Source organism: Coffea arabica, chromosome 4e, assembly GCF_036785885.1.
Source record: "Coffea arabica cultivar ET-39 chromosome 4e, Coffea Arabica ET-39 HiFi, whole genome shotgun sequence".
In the NCBI taxonomy this organism is placed as follows: domain Eukaryota; kingdom Viridiplantae; phylum Streptophyta; class Magnoliopsida; order Gentianales; family Rubiaceae; genus Coffea; species Coffea arabica.
Window position 1 is genome coordinate 47,919,774 of NC_092317.1, and position 19,726 is coordinate 47,939,499.

Below are 19,726 nucleotides of genomic sequence, written 5' to 3' on the forward strand. Positions count from 1 at the left end.
ACAATTTTAGCCGCTGAGTCTGAACCTTGTCTTCATTCCCATGTAACTGATATCATGGAGTTAGCAAGCCCTGATGCCTCGAATGTTAAATCTATGTTGTAGTCCAAGGACTTGGACCCAGGGATAGCTTGTGTCAAGCGAAATGGCCTTGTCTTGGCTTCCTCCAACTGAGAACAGCAGAATGACCACAGCAACTGAATTGGGAAGTAGGAACTTGACTATTCTTTTTAGTATAATTATCACTTCACCCATAATTATTCCTCAGAATTTATTTAATAATATTAGTAATTTTATATATAATCTTTTTTTAAATTTTTATGCGATACTCGATAAAGCTCGTCGAGCTTTCGAGTATCAAATTTATGGGCTCGAGCTCGACTCGATAGCTCTATCGAGCAGCTCGAGATCGAGATCGAGCTCGATTAATCGAGCTCGAGCTCGAGCTTTTGGCCGAGCACATATCGAGCTCGAGTCGAGCTCCTCGACTCAGCTCCACCCCTACACAAAAGGTTGCTAAACCACTAGTTAATTATTTGGATTGTAAATTATTTAAGATATTTTTACTGTAGCACTTTTTGTGATATGATGTATGTGAGATAAAAAGTTAATTGGGAAGATAAAAAGGTGTGTTGGAAATTGTAATGATGATGTAAGCAAATAAATTTTGACAAATAATCCTCAATCCAAACAAACCCCTAGTTTTATCCCCTCTTATGTGACATGCTTAGTAGTGTCAATAAAAAGTTTTATATTTTTGACCCTCGTGATATTACAAGTCACAAACCACCTAGAAGAAAATAAAGTCATGCAACCAAATTTCATGCTCATAAAAAAAAAAAACTCAAAACACAATACTGATATATTCCCTCTTGACAGTTAGGGGTGTGCAAAATCAAAAAATTTCGATTTAACGATCGAATTCGAAATTTTTGAAATCGGTAATTTGGAATTTGGCACTGAAATTGGAATTTTCGATTTCGAATTATGCGAATTTGGTTCGAATTCAATAATGGAGTTTTTGAAATCGGACATTTTCGATTTCGAATTTCGTTTTATAACATATATATATTAATATTTATTTATATATATAATAATAATTTTTATTTCAATTTCATTTTATAATATGTATATTAATATATATTTATATATATAATAATATTTTTTATAATATATGCAATATATAATTTATATTATATAACAATACATCTAACAAAAAAGAAAAAAAAGGAAAAAAGGTTTCCAAATTCGGTGAATTCGGAATTTACCGAATTCCCAATTGAATTCGGAATCGAAATCGAAATTGGAACTGGTGAATTCGAAATCGAAATCGATCGGTAATTTCTATGCCAAAATTTTGAAAAATTCTGAATTCAAACTTTCGAATTACCGAATTCGAATTCGATGCACAACCCTATTGACAGCAACCAGCAAAATAACAAGAAGTACGTCATAAAAAATGAACAATATATTTCTACTTGCCAAACCATCACAAAGCCACTAATATTGATCACAGCACTGAGAAATGCACCTATATCAATCATTAGTTAAATTTGCTGCATAAACAGTCTTCTACATCTAAAATTTGCTTCTTTACAGGTAGTCAAAAAATTCAAGCAAACATCACACACTTTGGCTCTATATTAACGACAAAGGAATTATGTTCGCATGGTTTCGAAAGTTATATATAACCCTTTATAGTTTGGACTAGAATGTCAAAACGACGAATTTTATATTTTATAACGGAATCAACTAAAATATCAAAAGTTCTCCGATTCTTTTTCATACTTATATGTAGGGGTGGAGTTGAGCCGAGTCGAGCTCGAGTAGTACCATACTCGAGCTCGAGCTCGAAGGTTATGAGTACTGCTCGAGCTCGAGCTCGAGCTCGAACAAGCCTCAAACTTCGAACTCGAACTCGACTCGATGTAATTAAAGAGAACTCGAGCTCGAACTCGTATAAGATTCGAGCTCGAGTACTCGAACTAAGCTCGTAAAATGAGCTCGAAAACATTTGTTTTCTAAACCAGAATTCAGCAAAAATTGAGCGCAAAAAACTGTGCTATCCTTCAATATAGCAATTCATATTAAAACATGCATTTTGCTTCATTTCAACGCAAATGCCAACCATGTGATTCAAGCACTCTAAAAGCAACATTATCAAACTAGTTAATATAATAGAAAAAATGATAGTTTCTCAATAGCCAAAATAGCCATGTAAGCAAAAGAAATAGAGAACTTGATATTAATAGCATTTAGTCACAATACACTGAACTCTGTATCATTTGAGATCAAGTTCTCTATACAACATTCTATTAAGATCCATTGCCAAGATTCTATACAGCAACTCATGTACAGATTTTAGTCAAAAATCAAAATACAACCTGGTAGTATCTATACAACATTCACTTGAGTCAAAGAAATCACCAGATTCACTATAGCTATGCAGATTTGAGTCCAAAGTCAAAAGTCAAAACACAACTTGGCAGCCACAGCTTGTCAACAGTCAAAAAAATCTCCAGATTCACCAAAGTTGTACAGATTTGAGTCAAAAAAGTCAAAACACAACTGGCAACCACAGCTTGTCAAGTGTCAACATTCGCTTGAGTAAAAAAGTCACCAAATTCACTATAGCTGTACAGATTTGAGACAAGTCATTTGAGATGTTAACTGCATAGAGTTCAGATTCCAAAATTCCAAGTTTCTAACACCTATTGCCAACCAAAAAAATATAAGTCCTGTCAAATATCACCAAAGACAAAAAAATGAATCAAATTAAGGTACAAAATTATCGAGAACTCTAGATAACGCACAATGCCAGACCTGATTCAAAATGAGCCCTTTGCAATAGACCTTCAAATCTTGGGCAATTCAATTTCTTTGATTATTTTAGCTTCCTGCATTTACAATAAAAACCACCCAAGGCAAATAATTTAGAAAGAAAAAAAGTCATAACTTGTTGAACTTGGCCACAAAAGTTGAATGATAAAACAATAAAACTTACTTTCACTTTCTTTGAGATCCCGTGAAGCTTTCTACACCAGTCCCCTGCACACAACAACACTTGAACCGTATCTGGATGAAGGGAAGCACGATAGCTATCAATAACTCGAGTTCCGGCACTAAATGTGGCCTCAGATGCCACTGTAGTTACAGGAATAGCCAAGATGTCAGCCGCCATTTCGGACAATATTGGATACGCAACCCTATTGCTTTTCCACCACTCCAAACAATCATAGGCATTTGGGTTGGAACCAGTCTTTAGGCGAGCCTTTTCTAAATAATCCACCAATTCAGATTTTTGTGGCTCAGTAGTCTCCATTTCGTCACAGTACTCATCAAAGTCAACCCACCTAGAAGAAGATGTTGCATTTTTTTGTGGCCCTTCTGAAGCACATGAGTGGACTGCATTTTCATTTCCAGTTGCATTCAAATCTGCATACTCATCATAAAGCTCAAATAAAGCTTTCTTCACGCTGAAAATATGTTCTTGTGCCTCAAAAGATGGAAACATTTGAGGGAAGGCAAACTCAACAACTCTCATTTTCTGCCTTGGATCTAAAATGGCAGCAATAGCCATTAACAAATTGCATTCGCCCCATTATTTGTCGAACTTGGCCTTCATCTTTCTAATCATAGCTCGGATGAAGTCATTTTCATCATTTTCTCGAGAATCTAAGAGTTTCTTAATTTTCACAGCCTCTTGAAGGAATAAATTGCTCGTAGGATATTCACTCCCGGATATCACATGCGTGGCTGCCCAAAATTTCTCTAACACAGAGCACACTTTTTCTGCCTTTTCCCAATCCTCATAAGCTGGACAGGAATCATAGAGTGGATCTCTATCTTGAAAACGAGGAAAAACATCTTTGAACTTCATAGCACAGCTTAGCATTTCGAAGGTGGCATTCCATCTTGTTCGACAATCATAAAGCAACTTTTTCCCGGGTATTTGAAGTTGTTGTGCAATCTCAGCGAACAACAATAATCTGGTCTCTGAGCGATTGACAAAATCGACGCTGTCCCTAATTTTGTTTACAATGTCCGCAATCTCAGAAAGGCCTAAGGTTCAAGATGTGCGCACAGCATCGAACATGAAACAACTTGCCGCCACCTAATAGTTTCTTCGATCTACTAAAATCATCCCGCAAAACTCTAATAGCCACATCATTGGCTGAAGCATTATCAACTGAAATTGTGTGTATTTTTTGCTCAATACCCCAATCCTTCACACACTTGAAGAGTGAAGCAGCAATCTCAACCCCTCGTCTAGGAGGTGGTATGTGAACAAAGTTGAGCACTCTCTTTTGTAGCTTCCAATCTGAGTCAATCCAATGGCCAATAATAACCATATATTCGATCTTTTGATTTTTAGATTTCCAAAGATCGGTTGTGAGGCTTACCTTTTTCACATTTCTTAACTTTTTCTTCAGCTTCTTTTTCTCAAGTTCATAGACTGCCACACAATCATTTTTTGCTACTCCTCTAATGATCTTTTGCCACTCGGGCATGCCACGCTTTAGGAAAATATTCAAACCTTCTTCTTCAAGAATGGTGAAGGGATGTTCGTGCATCACAATCCAATGTGCAGCGGCTTCTCTCATTTTCTCCATGTCAAATTTTCCGGTATGCAACGGTGGTATAGAAGGAAATGCATCATCAGCCGGCTGAAAGTTCAGTTTCGTTTGTTGTGCAGCTTGTCTTAAACTTGCTTTTCTAGATGGACATGAGTTTCGGTGCCGCCACAAGCTAGTTGTTTGCTTTGATTTACCCCTCGATAGCTTTTTATTGCAGTAACGGCAAATGGCATAGTAATTGCCATTTTCTTCAAATTCGTTGAAGTCCTCCCAAGCTTCAGAAGTTTTATTCCGTTTTGGAATATGGAATTCATCATCTTCATCTAATTTATCATTTTCTCCTTCTTCATTGTTATCGTCAATAACCACAGCTTCTTGTCCTTCTTGTATATTACCCAAAGGAGTACTTTGTGTAATTGGATTAGTCATCATGTTTCCTGGATTCATCGTTGACTCATTGGAGACAAATATTGGGTTGTCCAATATCAATGGAGTACATGAATCAGCATTGGAAACCAGTGGGATACAAGAAATCTCGGGTTGACTGCCCTTGTCTTGGGTTGACATCAGTCCATAAACACATGCAGTCCAAGGCTCCAAGCTAAAGAAAGACAACAAATTTTCAAATCAGGGCAAGGAAATTTTCAAGCTAAAGAAAGACACATCCATTAACGGAGGCTTTCACCATGAATTTCAGAGACTTTTAAGGTGTAAACAAAACTATTTAAAAAAAAAAAACTTGCTCTGATAATTATTTAGAGAAGTTTTAGGCATATGAATTAAATAAAGAATACATTTTTTGAGGTTCTGCTGATAATTCTTTTCAGTAATGAAAAGATTAAACCTGCTACATTTCATTAATCACACTTTGATCATCAACAAATGTATAAATCTGTATTAATCACAGTAATCAGATGCTATGATATACTCTTCCTACATTTTTTTCAAAGGTTTAAAATAAAAACAACTTTCAACTGTCTCAAATATCTTTTGACTTACGCTAAAGGGAAAAGAAATTTCATACTTGTGTTGCTTCATCCCTGCTTTTTATCATACTTGGCAAATCCATACATACCTGCCCTTATACTTGTGTTGCTTCATCCCTAACTTTATACTTTTGTTAGCTAGGACCAACTAAACCAATTATAGAAAGTGCAAATATTGTTCTAGATATGCTAACATGGAGGTCAGATGACACGTACTGAAGAAAAACTTTAGGAGTTCCATTCTTAGAAACATGAACAATATGAAATCAGCAATGCTCATTAATCAATATGGTTGTTTCTTAGCTTTTGCTGGGTATCATGCTGTTGACGTGCCTTGGCAGCATTCAGACCTTTGCCAACAGGCTCAAGAGAAAACAAGTGATTCCTCTAGCAAAAAAAAAAAAAAACCTTGCTCGTATCCAATTTATGAGAAATTGCACAGAAAGACAGAAATAATAAATCAATCTTTAACCCAAAATTCTCTCTTTGAAGACTCTTCACTAAACAGCCAGTGGGTGGCAGAGATTCAAGAGAAGGAGAAGAAAAAATAAAAGGTCGGAGAAGACGAGGAGGCTTTCATATCAGATGCACGGGTTGTGGTGACCAAATCTAAATACAATAACCAACAATTTCAGCAACAAGCTTAAAATACAAATTTTCCTCACGTTTTCCTTACCAGTATGCTTAAATGCTTAATACATAATACAACCAAGTTCTTACCCGCATGCTTAATACATAAATTCAAAAAGGAGAAGGAGATTCTGAACTTACAGGCGGATTCAAAAGCTACCGCGATGGATAAGCAAATCAATAGCTGCTCTGGGAAGCTTCAACGAGCTAGCAACAGAGACACGACTTGGGAGTTGGAAAGAGGAAGAAAGGCTCGATGGGAAATGGGAAATGGGAAGTGGGAAGTGGGAACTGGCTGAAAGGCTAGAAAGGCTAGAAAGGCTAGAAAGGCTGAAACTGAAAGGCTGAAAGGCTAGAAAGGCTAGCGATGGGAAGTCTGGGCGGGAAGTAGGAATTTTTTTTTTTTTTTTTGAGCAAAACTCTCAGATATATATATGTGTATATAAATATAGAAAATCCACTGTCCAATATTTACATGATACACAAGGGCAACGTATAACTTCAATCATTCCACAGCCTTCCCTTCTAAGAGACTCGAAAAGTCAGGAAATAGCAACAAAAGAAGGGATACTACAAGATTACAGCAGTCAAATAACAGAGGCTTTTTGGCACAATTTTAGCCGCTGAGTCTGAACCTTGTCTTCATTCCCATGTAACTGATATCATGGAGTTAGCAAGCCCTGATGCCTCGAATGTTAAATCTATGTTGTAGTCCAAGGACTTGGACCCAGGGATAGCTTGTGTCAAGCGAAATGGCCTTGTCTTGGCTTCCTCCAACTGAGAACAGCAGAATGACCACAGCAACTGAATTGGGAAGTAGGAACTTGACTATTCTTTTTAGTATAATTATCACTTCACCCATAATTATTCCTCAGAATTTATTTAATAATATTAGTAATTTTATATATAATCTTTTTTTAAATTTTTATGCGATACTCGATAAAGCTCGTCGAGCTTTCGAGTATCAAATTTATGGGCTCGAGCTCGACTCGATAGCTCTATCGAGCAGCTCGAGATCGAGATCGAGCTCGATTAATCGAGCTCGAGCTCGAGCTTTTGGCCGAGCACATATCGAGCTCGAGTCGAGCTCCTCGACTCAGCTCCACCCCTACACAAAAGGTTGCTAAACCACTAGTTAATTATTTGGATTGTAAATTATTTAAGATATTTTTACTGTAGCACTTTTTGTGATATGATGTATGTGAGATAAAAAGTTAATTGGGAAGATAAAAAGGTGTGTTGGAAATTGTAATGATGATGTAAGCAAATAAATTTTGACAAATAATCCTCAATCCAAACAAACCCCTAGTTTTATCCCCTCTTATGTGACATGCTTAGTAGTGTCAATAAAAAGTTTTATATTTTTGACCCTCGTGATATTACAAGTCACAAACCACCTAGAAGAAAATAAAGTCATGCAACCAAATTTCATGCTCATAAAAAAAAAAAACTCAAAACACAATACTGATATATTCCCTCTTGACAGTTAGGGGTGTGCAAAATCAAAAAATTTCGATTTAACGATCGAATTCGAAATTTTTGAAATCGGTAATTTGGAATTTGGCACTGAAATTGGAATTTTCGATTTCGAATTATGCGAATTTGGTTCGAATTCAATAATGGAGTTTTTGAAATCGGACATTTTCGATTTCGAATTTCGTTTTATAACATATATATATTAATATTTATTTATATATATAATAATAATTTTTATTTCAATTTCATTTTATAATATGTATATTAATATATATTTATATATATAATAATATTTTTTATAATATATGCAATATATAATTTATATTATATAACAATACATCTAACAAAAAAGAAAAAAAAGGAAAAAAGGTTTCCAAATTCGGTGAATTCGGAATTTACCGAATTCCCAATTGAATTCGGAATCGAAATCGAAATTGGAACTGGTGAATTCGAAATCGAAATCGATCGGTAATTTCTATGCCAAAATTTTGAAAAATTCTGAATTCAAACTTTCGAATTACCGAATTCGAATTCGATGCACAACCCTATTGACAGCAACCAGCAAAATAACAAGAAGTACGTCATAAAAAATGAACAATATATTTCTACTTGCCAAACCATCACAAAGCCACTAATATTGATCACAGCACTGAGAAATGCACCTATATCAATCATTAGTTAAATTTGCTGCATAAACAGTCTTCTACATCTAAAATTTGCTTCTTTACAGGTAGTCAAAAAATTCAAGCAAACATCACACACTTTGGCTCTATATTAACGACAAAGGAATTATGTTCGCATGGTTTCGAAAGTTATATATAACCCTTTATAGTTTGGACTAGAATGTCAAAACGACGAATTTTATATTTTATAACGGAATCAACTAAAATATCAAAAGTTCTCCGATTCTTTTTCATACTTATATGTAGGGGTGGAGTTGAGCCGAGTCGAGCTCGAGTAGTACCATACTCGAGCTCGAGCTCGAAGGTTATGAGTACTGCTCGAGCTCGAGCTCGAGCTCGAACAAGCCTCAAACTTCGAACTCGAACTCGACTCGATGTAATTAAAGAGAACTCGAGCTCGAACTCGTATAAGATTCGAGCTCGAGTACTCGAACTAAGCTCGTAAAATGAGCTCGAAAACATTTGTTTTCTAAACCAGAATTCAGCAAAAATTGAGCGCAAAAAACTGTGCTATCCTTCAATATAGCAATTCATATTAAAACATGCATTTTGCTTCATTTCAACGCAAATGCCAACCATGTGATTCAAGCACTCTAAAAGCAACATTATCAAACTAGTTAATATAATAGAAAAAATGATAGTTTCTCAATAGCCAAAATAGCCATGTAAGCAAAAGAAATAGAGAACTTGATATTAATAGCATTTAGTCACAATACACTGAACTCTGTATCATTTGAGATCAAGTTCTCTATACAACATTCTATTAAGATCCATTGCCAAGATTCTATACAGCAACTCATGTACAGATTTTAGTCAAAAATCAAAATACAACCTGGTAGTATCTATACAACATTCACTTGAGTCAAAGAAATCACCAGATTCACTATAGCTATGCAGATTTGAGTCCAAAGTCAAAAGTCAAAACACAACTTGGCAGCCACAGCTTGTCAACAGTCAAAAAAATCTCCAGATTCACCAAAGTTGTACAGATTTGAGTCAAAAAAGTCAAAACACAACTGGCAACCACAGCTTGTCAAGTGTCAACATTCGCTTGAGTAAAAAAGTCACCAAATTCACTATAGCTGTACAGATTTGAGACAAGTCATTTGAGATGTTAACTGCATAGAGTTCAGATTCCAAAATTCCAAGTTTCTAACACCTATTGCCAACCAAAAAAATATAAGTCCTGTCAAATATCACCAAAGACAAAAAAATGAATCAAATTAAGGTACAAAATTATCGAGAACTCTAGATAACGCACAATGCCAGACCTGATTCAAAATGAGCCCTTTGCAATAGACCTTCAAATCTTGGGCAATTCAATTTCTTTGATTATTTTAGCTTCCTGCATTTACAATAAAAACCACCCAAGGCAAATAATTTAGAAAGAAAAAAAGTCATAACTTGTTGAACTTGGCCACAAAAGTTGAATGATAAAACAATAAAACTTACTTTCACTTTCTTTGAGATCCCGTGAAGCTTTCTACACCAGTCCCCTGCACACAACAACACTTGAACCGTATCTGGATGAAGGGAAGCACGATAGCTATCAATAACTCGAGTTCCGGCACTAAATGTGGCCTCAGATGCCACTGTAGTTACAGGAATAGCCAAGATGTCAGCCGCCATTTCGGACAATATTGGATACGCAACCCTATTGCTTTTCCACCACTCCAAACAATCATAGGCATTTGGGTTGGAACCAGTCTTTAGGCGAGCCTTTTCTAAATAATCCACCAATTCAGATTTTTGTGGCTCAGTAGTCTCCATTTCGTCACAGTACTCATCAAAGTCAACCCACCTAGAAGAAGATGTTGCATTTTTTTGTGGCCCTTCTGAAGCACATGAGTGGACTGCATTTTCATTTCCAGTTGCATTCAAATCTGCATACTCATCATAAAGCTCAAATAAAGCTTTCTTCACGCTGAAAATATGTTCTTGTGCCTCAAAAGATGGAAACATTTGAGGGAAGGCAAACTCAACAACTCTCATTTTCTGCCTTGGATCTAAAATGGCAGCAATAGCCATTAACAAATTGCATTCGCCCCATTATTTGTCGAACTTGGCCTTCATCTTTCTAATCATAGCTCGGATGAAGTCATTTTCATCATTTTCTCGAGAATCTAAGAGTTTCTTAATTTTCACAGCCTCTTGAAGGAATAAATTGCTCGTAGGATATTCACTCCCGGATATCACATGCGTGGCTGCCCAAAATTTCTCTAACACAGAGCACACTTTTTCTGCCTTTTCCCAATCCTCATAAGCTGGACAGGAATCATAGAGTGGATCTCTATCTTGAAAACGAGGAAAAACATCTTTGAACTTCATAGCACAGCTTAGCATTTCGAAGGTGGCATTCCATCTTGTTCGACAATCATAAAGCAACTTTTTCCCGGGTATTTGAAGTTGTTGTGCAATCTCAGCGAACAACAATAATCTGGTCTCTGAGCGATTGACAAAATCGACGCTGTCCCTAATTTTGTTTACAATGTCCGCAATCTCAGAAAGGCCTAAGGTTCAAGATGTGCGCACAGCATCGAACATGAAACAACTTGCCGCCACCTAATAGTTTCTTCGATCTACTAAAATCATCCCGCAAAACTCTAATAGCCACATCATTGGCTGAAGCATTATCAACTGAAATTGTGTGTATTTTTTGCTCAATACCCCAATCCTTCACACACTTGAAGAGTGAAGCAGCAATCTCAACCCCTCGTCTAGGAGGTGGTATGTGAACAAAGTTGAGCACTCTCTTTTGTAGCTTCCAATCTGAGTCAATCCAATGGCCAATAATAACCATATATTCGATCTTTTGATTTTTAGATTTCCAAAGATCGGTTGTGAGGCTTACCTTTTTCACATTTCTTAACTTTTTCTTCAGCTTCTTTTTCTCAAGTTCATAGACTGCCACACAATCATTTTTTGCTACTCCTCTAATGATCTTTTGCCACTCGGGCATGCCACGCTTTAGGAAAATATTCAAACCTTCTTCTTCAAGAATGGTGAAGGGATGTTCGTGCATCACAATCCAATGTGCAGCGGCTTCTCTCATTTTCTCCATGTCAAATTTTCCGGTATGCAACGGTGGTATAGAAGGAAATGCATCATCAGCCGGCTGAAAGTTCAGTTTCGTTTGTTGTGCAGCTTGTCTTAAACTTGCTTTTCTAGATGGACATGAGTTTCGGTGCCGCCACAAGCTAGTTGTTTGCTTTGATTTACCCCTCGATAGCTTTTTATTGCAGTAACGGCAAATGGCATAGTAATTGCCATTTTCTTCAAATTCGTTGAAGTCCTCCCAAGCTTCAGAAGTTTTATTCCGTTTTGGAATATGGAATTCATCATCTTCATCTAATTTATCATTTTCTCCTTCTTCATTGTTATCGTCAATAACCACAGCTTCTTGTCCTTCTTGTATATTACCCAAAGGAGTACTTTGTGTAATTGGATTAGTCATCATGTTTCCTGGATTCATCGTTGACTCATTGGAGACAAATATTGGGTTGTCCAATATCAATGGAGTACATGAATCAGCATTGGAAACCAGTGGGATACAAGAAATCTCGGGTTGACTGCCCTTGTCTTGGGTTGACATCAGTCCATAAACACATGCAGTCCAAGGCTCCAAGCTAAAGAAAGACAACAAATTTTCAAATCAGGGCAAGGAAATTTTCAAGCTAAAGAAAGACACATCCATTAACGGAGGCTTTCACCATGAATTTCAGAGACTTTTAAGGTGTAAACAAAACTATTTAAAAAAAAAAAACTTGCTCTGATAATTATTTAGAGAAGTTTTAGGCATATGAATTAAATAAAGAATACATTTTTTGAGGTTCTGCTGATAATTCTTTTCAGTAATGAAAAGATTAAACCTGCTACATTTCATTAATCACACTTTGATCATCAACAAATGTATAAATCTGTATTAATCACAGTAATCAGATGCTATGATATACTCTTCCTACATTTTTTTCAAAGGTTTAAAATAAAAACAACTTTCAACTGTCTCAAATATCTTTTGACTTACGCTAAAGGGAAAAGAAATTTCATACTTGTGTTGCTTCATCCCTGCTTTTTATCATACTTGGCAAATCCATACATACCTGCCCTTATACTTGTGTTGCTTCATCCCTAACTTTATACTTTTGTTAGCTAGGACCAACTAAACCAATTATAGAAAGTGCAAATATTGTTCTAGATATGCTAACATGGAGGTCAGATGACACGTACTGAAGAAAAACTTTAGGAGTTCCATTCTTAGAAACATGAACAATATGAAATCAGCAATGCTCATTAATCAATATGGTTGTTTCTTAGCTTTTGCTGGGTATCATGCTGTTGACGTGCCTTGGCAGCATTCAGACCTTTGCCAACAGGCTCAAGAGAAAACAAGTGATTCCTCTAGCAAAAAAAAAAAAAAACCTTGCTCGTATCCAATTTATGAGAAATTGCACAGAAAGACAGAAATAATAAATCAATCTTTAACCCAAAATTCTCTCTTTGAAGACTCTTCACTAAACAGCCAGTGGGTGGCAGAGATTCAAGAGAAGGAGAAGAAAAAATAAAAGGTCGGAGAAGACGAGGAGGCTTTCATATCAGATGCACGGGTTGTGGTGACCAAATCTAAATACAATAACCAACAATTTCAGCAACAAGCTTAAAATACAAATTTTCCTCACGTTTTCCTTACCAGTATGCTTAAATGCTTAATACATAATACAACCAAGTTCTTACCCGCATGCTTAATACATAAATTCAAAAAGGAGAAGGAGATTCTGAACTTACAGGCGGATTCAAAAGCTACCGCGATGGATAAGCAAATCAATAGCTGCTCTGGGAAGCTTCAACGAGCTAGCAACAGAGACACGACTTGGGAGTTGGAAAGAGGAAGAAAGGCTCGATGGGAAATGGGAAATGGGAAGTGGGAAGTGGGAACTGGCTGAAAGGCTAGAAAGGCAGAAAGGCTAGAAAGGCTGAAACTGAAAGGCTGAAAGGCTAGAAAGGCTAGCGATGGGAAGTCTGGGCGGGAAGTAGGAATTTTTTTTTTTTTTTTTGAGCAAAACTCTCAGATATATATATGTGTATATAAATATAGAAAATCCACTGTCCAATATTTACATGATACACAAGGGCAACGTATAACTTCAATCATTCCACAGCCTTCCCTTCTAAGAGACTCGAAAAGTCAGGAAATAGCAACAAAAGAAGGGATACTACAAGATTACAGCAGTCAAATAACAGAGGCTTTTTGGCACAATTTTAGCCGCTGAGTCTGAACCTTGTCTTCATTCCCATGTAACTGATATCATGGAGTTAGCAAGCCCTGATGCCTCGAATGTTAAATCTATGTTGTAGTCCAAGGACTTGGACCCAGGGATAGCTTGTGTCAAGCGAAATGGCCTTGTCTTGGCTTCCTCCAACTGAGAACAGCAGAATGACCACAGCAACTGAATTGGGAAGTAGGAACTTGACTATTCTTTTTAGTATAATTATCACTTCACCCATAATTATTCCTCAGAATTTATTTAATAATATTAGTAATTTTATATATAATCTTTTTTTAAATTTTTATGCGATACTCGATAAAGCTCGTCGAGCTTTCGAGTATCAAATTTATGGGCTCGAGCTCGACTCGATAGCTCTATCGAGCAGCTCGAGATCGAGATCGAGCTCGATTAATCGAGCTCGAGCTCGAGCTTTTGGCCGAGCACATATCGAGCTCGAGTCGAGCTCCTCGACTCAGCTCCACCCCTACACAAAAGGTTGCTAAACCACTAGTTAATTATTTGGATTGTAAATTATTTAAGATATTTTTACTGTAGCACTTTTTGTGATATGATGTATGTGAGATAAAAAGTTAATTGGGAAGATAAAAAGGTGTGTTGGAAATTGTAATGATGATGTAAGCAAATAAATTTTGACAAATAATCCTCAATCCAAACAAACCCCTAGTTTTATCCCCTCTTATGTGACATGCTTAGTAGTGTCAATAAAAAGTTTTATATTTTTGACCCTCGTGATATTACAAGTCACAAACCACCTAGAAGAAAATAAAGTCATGCAACCAAATTTCATGCTCATAAAAAAAAAAAACTCAAAACACAATACTGATATATTCCCTCTTGACAGTTAGGGGTGTGCAAAATCAAAAAATTTCGATTTAACGATCGAATTCGAAATTTTTGAAATCGGTAATTTGGAATTTGGCACTGAAATTGGAATTTTCGATTTCGAATTATGCGAATTTGGTTCGAATTCAATAATGGAGTTTTTGAAATCGGACATTTTCGATTTCGAATTTCGTTTTATAACATATATATATTAATATTTATTTATATATATAATAATAATTTTTATTTCAATTTCATTTTATAATATGTATATTAATATATATTTATATATATAATAATATTTTTTATAATATATGCAATATATAATTTATATTATATAACAATACATCTAACAAAAAAGAAAAAAAAGGAAAAAAGGTTTCCAAATTCGGTGAATTCGGAATTTACCGAATTCCCAATTGAATTCGGAATCGAAATCGAAATTGGAACTGGTGAATTCGAAATCGAAATCGATCGGTAATTTCTATGCCAAAATTTTGAAAAATTCTGAATTCAAACTTTCGAATTACCGAATTCGAATTCGATGCACAACCCTATTGACAGCAACCAGCAAAATAACAAGAAGTACGTCATAAAAAATGAACAATATATTTCTACTTGCCAAACCATCACAAAGCCACTAATATTGATCACAGCACTGAGAAATGCACCTATATCAATCATTAGTTAAATTTGCTGCATAAACAGTCTTCTACATCTAAAATTTGCTTCTTTACAGGTAGTCAAAAAATTCAAGCAAACATCACACACTTTGGCTCTATATTAACGACAAAGGAATTATGTTCGCATGGTTTCGAAAGTTATATATAACCCTTTATAGTTTGGACTAGAATGTCAAAACGACGAATTTTATATTTTATAACGGAATCAACTAAAATATCAAAAGTTCTCCGATTCTTTTTCATACTTATATGTAGGGGTGGAGTTGAGCCGAGTCGAGCTCGAGTAGTACCATACTCGAGCTCGAGCTCGAAGGTTATGAGTACTGCTCGAGCTCGAGCTCGAGCTCGAACAAGCCTCAAACTTCGAACTCGAACTCGACTCGATGTAATTAAAGAGAACTCGAGCTCGAACTCGTATAAGATTCGAGCTCGAGTACTCGAACTAAGCTCGTAAAATGAGCTCGAAAACATTTGTTTTCTAAACCAGAATTCAGCAAAAATTGAGCGCAAAAAACTGTGCTATCCTTCAATATAGCAATTCATATTAAAACATGCATTTTGCTTCATTTCAACGCAAATGCCAACCATGTGATTCAAGCACTCTAAAAGCAACATTATCAAACTAGTTAATATAATAGAAAAAATGATAGTTTCTCAATAGCCAAAATAGCCATGTAAGCAAAAGAAATAGAGAACTTGATATTAATAGCATTTAGTCACAATACACTGAACTCTGTATCATTTGAGATCAAGTTCTCTATACAACATTCTATTAAGATCCATTGCCAAGATTCTATACAGCAACTCATGTACAGATTTTAGTCAAAAATCAAAATACAACCTGGTAGTATCTATACAACATTCACTTGAGTCAAAGAAATCACCAGATTCACTATAGCTATGCAGATTTGAGTCCAAAGTCAAAAGTCAAAACACAACTTGGCAGCCACAGCTTGTCAACAGTCAAAAAAATCTCCAGATTCACCAAAGTTGTACAGATTTGAGTCAAAAAAGTCAAAACACAACTGGCAACCACAGCTTGTCAAGTGTCAACATTCGCTTGAGTAAAAAAGTCACCAAATTCACTATAGCTGTACAGATTTGAGACAAGTCATTTGAGATGTTAACTGCATAGAGTTCAGATTCCAAAATTCCAAGTTTCTAACACCTATTGCCAACCAAAAAAATATAAGTCCTGTCAAATATCACCAAAGACAAAAAAATGAATCAAATTAAGGTACAAAATTATCGAGAACTCTAGATAACGCACAATGCCAGACCTGATTCAAAATGAGCCCTTTGCAATAGACCTTCAAATCTTGGGCAATTCAATTTCTTTGATTATTTTAGCTTCCTGCATTTACAATAAAAACCACCCAAGGCAAATAATTTAGAAAGAAAAAAAGTCATAACTTGTTGAACTTGGCCACAAAAGTTGAATGATAAAACAATAAAACTTACTTTCACTTTCTTTGAGATCCCGTGAAGCTTTCTACACCAGTCCCCTGCACACAACAACACTTGAACCGTATCTGGATGAAGGGAAGCACGATAGCTATCAATAACTCGAGTTCCGGCACTAAATGTGGCCTCAGATGCCACTGTAGTTACAGGAATAGCCAAGATGTCAGCCGCCATTTCGGACAATATTGGATACGCAACCCTATTGCTTTTCCACCACTCCAAACAATCATAGGCATTTGGGTTGGAACCAGTCTTTAGGCGAGCCTTTTCTAAATAATCCACCAATTCAGATTTTTGTGGCTCAGTAGTCTCCATTTCGTCACAGTACTCATCAAAGTCAACCCACCTAGAAGAAGATGTTGCATTTTTTTGTGGCCCTTCTGAAGCACATGAGTGGACTGCATTTTCATTTCCAGTTGCATTCAAATCTGCATACTCATCATAAAGCTCAAATAAAGCTTTCTTCACGCTGAAAATATGTTCTTGTGCCTCAAAAGATGGAAACATTTGAGGGAAGGCAAACTCAACAACTCTCATTTTCTGCCTTGGATCTAAAATGGCAGCAATAGCCATTAACAAATTGCATTCGCCCCATTATTTGTCGAACTTGGCCTTCATCTTTCTAATCATAGCTCGGATGAAGTCATTTTCATCATTTTCTCGAGAATCTAAGAGTTTCTTAATTTTCACAGCCTCTTGAAGGAATAAATTGCTCGTAGGATATTCACTCCCGGATATCACATGCGTGGCTGCCCAAAATTTCTCTAACACAGAGCACACTTTTTCTGCCTTTTCCCAATCCTCATAAGCTGGACAGGAATCATAGAGTGGATCTCTATCTTGAAAACGAGGAAAAACATCTTTGAACTTCATAGCACAGCTTAGCATTTCGAAGGTGGCATTCCATCTTGTTCGACAATCATAAAGCAACTTTTTCCCGGGTATTTGAAGTTGTTGTGCAATCTCAGCGAACAACAATAATCTGGTCTCTGAGCGATTGACAAAATCGACGCTGTCCCTAATTTTGTTTACAATGTCCGCAATCTCAGAAAGGCCTAAGGTTCAAGATGTGCGCACAGCATCGAACATGAAACAACTTGCCGCCACCTAATAGTTTCTTCGATCTACTAAAATCATCCCGCAAAACTCTAATAGCCACATCATTGGCTGAAGCATTATCAACTGAAATTGTGTGTATTTTTTGCTCAATACCCCAATCCTTCACACACTTGAAGAGTGAAGCAGCAATCTCAACCCCTCGTCTAGGAGGTGGTATGTGAACAAAGTTGAGCACTCTCTTTTGTAGCTTCCAATCTGAGTCAATCCAATGGCCAATAATAACCATATATTCGATCTTTTGATTTTTAGATTTCCAAAGATCGGTTGTGAGGCTTACCTTTTTCACATTTCTTAACTTTTTCTTCAGCTTCTTTTTCTCAAGTTCATAGACTGCCACACAATCATTTTTTGCTACTCCTCTAATGATCTTTTGCCACTCGAGCATGCCACGCTTTAGGAAAATATTCAAACCTTCTTCTTCAAGAATGGTGAAGGGATGTTCGTGCATCACAATCCAATGTGCAGCGGCTTCTCTCATTTTCTCCATGTCAAATTTTCCGGTATGCAACGGTGGTATAGAAGGAAATGCATCATCAGCCGGCTGAAAGTTCAGTTTCGTTTGTTGTGCAGCTTGTCTTAAACTTGCTTTTCTAGATGGACATGAGTTTCGGTGCCGCCACAAGCTAGTTGTTTGCTTTGATTTACCCCTCGATAGCTTTTTATTGCAGTAACGGCAAATGGCATAGTAATTGCCATTTTCTTCAAATTCGTTGAAGTCCTCCCAAGCTTCAGAAGTTTTATTCCGTTTTGGAATATGGAATTCACCATCTTCATCTAATTTATCATTTTCTCCTTCTTCATTGTTATCGTCAATAACCACAGCTTCTTGTCCTTCTTGTATATTACCCAAAGGAGTACTTTGTGTAATTGGATTAGTCATCATGTTTCCTGGATTCATCGTTGACTCATTGGAGACAAATATTGGGTTGTCCAATATCAATGGAGTACATGAATCAGCATTGGAAACCAGTGGGATACAAGAAATCTCGGGTTGACTGCCCTTGTCTTGGGTTGACATCAGTCCATAAACACATGCAGTCCAAGGCTCCAAGCTAAAGAAAGACAACAAATTTTCAAATCAGGGCAAGGAAATTTTCAAGCTAAAGAAAGACACATCCATTAACGGAGGCTTTCACCATGAATTTCAGAGACTTTTAAGGTGTAAACAAAACTATTTAAAAAAAAAAAACTTGCTCTGATAATTATTTAGAGAAGTTTTAGGCATATGAATTAAATAAAGAATACATTTTTTGAGGTTCTGCTGATAATTCTTTTCAGTAATGAAAAGATTAAACCTGCTACATTTCATTAATCACACTTTGATCATCAACAAATGTATAAATCTGTATTAATCACAGTAATCAGATGCTATGATATACTCTTCCTACATTTTTTTCAAAGGTTTAAAATAAAAACAACTTTCAACTGTCTCAAATATCTTTTGACTTACGCTAAAGGGAAAAGAAATTTCATACTTGTGTTGCTTCATCCCTGCTTTTTATCATACTTGGCAAATCCATACATACCTGCCCTTATACTTGTGTTGCTTCATCCCTAACTTTATACTTTTGTTAGCTAGGACCAACTAAACCAATTATAGAAAGTGCAAATATTGTTCTAGATATGCTAACATGGAGGTCAGATGACACGTACTGAAGAAAAACTTTAGGAGTTCCATTCTTAGAAACATGAACAATATGAAATCAGCAATGCTCATTAATCAATATGGTTGTTTCTTAGCTTTTGCTGGGTATCATGCTGTTGACGTGCCTTGGCAGCATTCAGACCTTTGCCAACAGGCTCAAGAGAAAACAAGTGATTCCTCTAGCAAAAAAAAAAAAAAAACCTTGCTCGTATCCAATTTATGAGAAATTGCACAGAAAGACAGAAATAATAAATCAATCTTTAACCCAAAATTCTCTCTTTGAAGACTCTTCACTAAACAGCCAGTGGGTGGCAGAGATTCAAGAGAAGGAGAAGAAAAAATAAAAGGTCGGAGAAGAC

At 36.2% G+C, this 19,726-nt stretch overlaps 6 protein-coding genes across 6 annotated transcripts; all 6 read right to left on the reverse strand.

Annotated features, from left to right (window-relative positions):
- Positions 1-32: 32 nt before the first annotated feature.
- LOC140005664 (zinc finger BED domain-containing protein RICESLEEPER 3-like) lies at positions 33-3,577 on the reverse strand. The gene is made up of 2 exons (XM_072046689.1): positions 3,002-3,577; positions 33-167 (listed from the first exon to the last, which is right to left on the reverse strand). The coding sequence occupies exons 1-2, from the start codon at positions 3,575-3,577 to the stop codon at positions 33-35; spliced, it is 711 nt and encodes a 236-aa protein (XP_071902790.1).
- Positions 3,578-3,598: 21 nt separating this feature from the next.
- Positions 3,599-5,021, reverse strand: LOC140005665 (zinc finger BED domain-containing protein RICESLEEPER 2-like). Its single transcript, XM_072046690.1, has 2 exons — positions 4,106-5,021; positions 3,599-4,059 (listed from the first exon to the last, which is right to left on the reverse strand). Exons 1-2 carry the CDS (start codon positions 5,019-5,021, stop codon positions 3,599-3,601), a joined length of 1,377 nt encoding a protein of 458 aa, XP_071902791.1.
- A 1,811-nt stretch (positions 5,022-6,832) lies between these two features.
- LOC140005666 (zinc finger BED domain-containing protein RICESLEEPER 3-like) lies at positions 6,833-10,377 on the reverse strand. Its single transcript, XM_072046691.1, has 2 exons — positions 9,802-10,377; positions 6,833-6,967 (listed from the first exon to the last, which is right to left on the reverse strand). The coding sequence occupies exons 1-2, from the start codon at positions 10,375-10,377 to the stop codon at positions 6,833-6,835; spliced, it is 711 nt and encodes a 236-aa protein (XP_071902792.1).
- Positions 10,378-10,398: 21 nt separating this feature from the next.
- On the reverse strand, positions 10,399-11,821 carry LOC140005667 (zinc finger BED domain-containing protein RICESLEEPER 2-like). Its single transcript, XM_072046692.1, has 2 exons — positions 10,906-11,821; positions 10,399-10,859 (listed from the first exon to the last, which is right to left on the reverse strand). The coding sequence occupies exons 1-2, from the start codon at positions 11,819-11,821 to the stop codon at positions 10,399-10,401; spliced, it is 1,377 nt and encodes a 458-aa protein (XP_071902793.1).
- Positions 11,822-13,631: 1,810 nt separating this feature from the next.
- Positions 13,632-17,176, reverse strand: LOC140005668 (zinc finger BED domain-containing protein RICESLEEPER 3-like). The gene is made up of 2 exons (XM_072046693.1): positions 16,601-17,176; positions 13,632-13,766 (listed from the first exon to the last, which is right to left on the reverse strand). Exons 1-2 carry the CDS (start codon positions 17,174-17,176, stop codon positions 13,632-13,634), a joined length of 711 nt encoding a protein of 236 aa, XP_071902794.1.
- Positions 17,177-17,197: 21 nt separating this feature from the next.
- On the reverse strand, positions 17,198-18,620 carry LOC140005669 (zinc finger BED domain-containing protein RICESLEEPER 2-like). Its single transcript, XM_072046694.1, has 2 exons — positions 17,705-18,620; positions 17,198-17,658 (listed from the first exon to the last, which is right to left on the reverse strand). Exons 1-2 carry the CDS (start codon positions 18,618-18,620, stop codon positions 17,198-17,200), a joined length of 1,377 nt encoding a protein of 458 aa, XP_071902795.1.
- Between the last annotated feature and the right edge of the window lie 1,106 nt (positions 18,621-19,726).

Excerpts from the sequence above, each read along its gene's own strand:
- LOC140005664 (XM_072046689.1), bottom strand. The coding sequence starts at position 3,577 with ATGGCTATTGCTGCCATTTTAGATCCAAGGCAGAAAATGAGAGTTGTT. Across the intron at positions 168-3,001 it reads GGATCTCAAAGAAAGTGAAA|TTGGAGGAAGCCAAGACAAG; the intron begins GTAAGTTTTATT and ends TGCTGTTCTCAG.
- LOC140005665 (XM_072046690.1), bottom strand. The coding sequence starts at position 5,021 with ATGAATCCAGGAAACATGATGACTAATCCAATTACACAAAGTACTCCT. Across the intron at positions 4,060-4,105 it reads GAAGAAACTATTAGGTGGCG|GCCTTTCTGAGATTGCGGAC; the intron begins GCAAGTTGTTTC and ends CTTGAACCTTAG.
- LOC140005666 (XM_072046691.1), bottom strand. The coding sequence starts at position 10,377 with ATGGCTATTGCTGCCATTTTAGATCCAAGGCAGAAAATGAGAGTTGTT. Across the intron at positions 6,968-9,801 it reads GGATCTCAAAGAAAGTGAAA|TTGGAGGAAGCCAAGACAAG; the intron begins GTAAGTTTTATT and ends TGCTGTTCTCAG.
- LOC140005667 (XM_072046692.1), bottom strand. The coding sequence starts at position 11,821 with ATGAATCCAGGAAACATGATGACTAATCCAATTACACAAAGTACTCCT. Across the intron at positions 10,860-10,905 it reads GAAGAAACTATTAGGTGGCG|GCCTTTCTGAGATTGCGGAC; the intron begins GCAAGTTGTTTC and ends CTTGAACCTTAG.
- LOC140005668 (XM_072046693.1), bottom strand. The coding sequence starts at position 17,176 with ATGGCTATTGCTGCCATTTTAGATCCAAGGCAGAAAATGAGAGTTGTT. Across the intron at positions 13,767-16,600 it reads GGATCTCAAAGAAAGTGAAA|TTGGAGGAAGCCAAGACAAG; the intron begins GTAAGTTTTATT and ends TGCTGTTCTCAG.
- LOC140005669 (XM_072046694.1), bottom strand. The coding sequence starts at position 18,620 with ATGAATCCAGGAAACATGATGACTAATCCAATTACACAAAGTACTCCT. Across the intron at positions 17,659-17,704 it reads GAAGAAACTATTAGGTGGCG|GCCTTTCTGAGATTGCGGAC; the intron begins GCAAGTTGTTTC and ends CTTGAACCTTAG.